Raw genomic sequence first — 1,026 nt, 5'->3', positions numbered from 1 at the left:
AATATTAAATTTAAACTCCATAAGCTCTCTTAACACTCTTCCAAATATAAAAATTTCAAATTTCTATATAAAATAAATGAAAAAAAAAATATATTTTTCAAAACATATTTTCTATCTGCAGGCAACTAAACGAACCAAAGCATAAATTTAAGCTGTCTGTATTCATGAAAATTATCCAATTAGATAAAAACAGGGCAGTTCAAATATCTTCCAAAACCATTAAAGCAGAAAAGTTTTGGTGATCACATTCCAAACTTACATATATCCAACATACCAAACTTCTCATAGTATCACAGCTAACTTACCATTGCATGACCTTGGTGATTGATGGTTCTCATCCTATCTTCAAACAAAACGGTATTGACTACTCTCTGGCTTTGCCGAACAATCCTGAGGCTGCTGCGTCCGATTCACAGATGGAAGGAACTCATCTTGGGTTCATTGGCTCTCTTCGATGCTCAAGATCTGATTTGATTTCAGGTCTTACAAGATTGTCAAGCAATAATGTCCGATCCAAGGGTGCAGAGCGCGATGAAAGCTTCCTGTGCATGTCTGAGAATGTCTGTGATATCATAGCAAGCCCTTCGGTGTCAACAGCTCTAGCAGCATTTTCAGTTTGCTCAAAAGGATCTTCTATCTAAATAAGCAAATGATTGTAACGGTCAAATTGTAACCTTAACGGAAAATTTAAATATTTGGGACAAAATGGGATAGGCTTATTGACAGTACATACACGAAGGACTCGTGCTTTCCTTGAAAATCTGCGATTGATGTTAATTGGTTTCCACTGTCCTCTGTAAGTTGAGATGGCATGATTCGAGGCCATAGCACCAAGTCCAGAAAACTACGAGTGAAAATACCATCACAGTCACCTTGTGAAAATAATAAATATAAAGCGTACAAGTAAATCATCATTTGTCGATCATAACAAAAATGAAACTAACAAGACTTTACATTTATAGTACCGGGTCGCGACACGGAACGAACAGCCTGACCAGGATCTGGTTATGGAATTTGGTTCGGAAC

The 1,026-nt window shown here is 36.8% G+C and overlaps 1 protein-coding gene across 1 annotated transcript; it reads right to left on the bottom strand.

Annotated features, from left to right (window-relative positions):
- Window positions 1-142: 142 nt before the first annotated feature.
- Window positions 143-851, bottom strand: LOC110100208 (protein HESO1-like). Its single transcript, XM_028691932.1, has 2 exons — window positions 734-851; window positions 143-637 (listed from the first exon to the last, which is right to left on the bottom strand). The coding sequence occupies exons 1-2, from the start codon at window positions 824-826 to the stop codon at window positions 428-430; spliced, it is 303 nt and encodes a 100-aa protein (XP_028547765.1). The 5' UTR covers window positions 827-851; the 3' UTR covers window positions 143-427.
- Between the last annotated feature and the right edge of the window lie 175 nt (window positions 852-1,026).

The sequence above is a fragment of the Dendrobium catenatum genome, unplaced genomic scaffold, assembly GCF_001605985.2.
Source record: "Dendrobium catenatum unplaced genomic scaffold, ASM160598v2 original_scaffold_86583, whole genome shotgun sequence".
Lineage (NCBI taxonomy): Eukaryota > Viridiplantae > Streptophyta > Magnoliopsida > Asparagales > Orchidaceae > Dendrobium > Dendrobium catenatum.
The sequence above is the reverse complement of the archived record's forward strand: the minus strand, read 5'-3'. Positions and strand labels throughout refer to the sequence as shown.

Excerpts from the sequence above, each read along its gene's own strand:
- LOC110100208 (XM_028691932.1), bottom strand. The coding sequence starts at position 826 with ATGGCCTCGAATCATGCCATCTCAACTTACAGAGGACAGTGGAAACCA. Across the intron at positions 638-733 it reads GGAAAGCACGAGTCCTTCGT|ATAGAAGATCCTTTTGAGCA; the intron begins GTATGTACTGTC and ends TTGCTTATTTAG.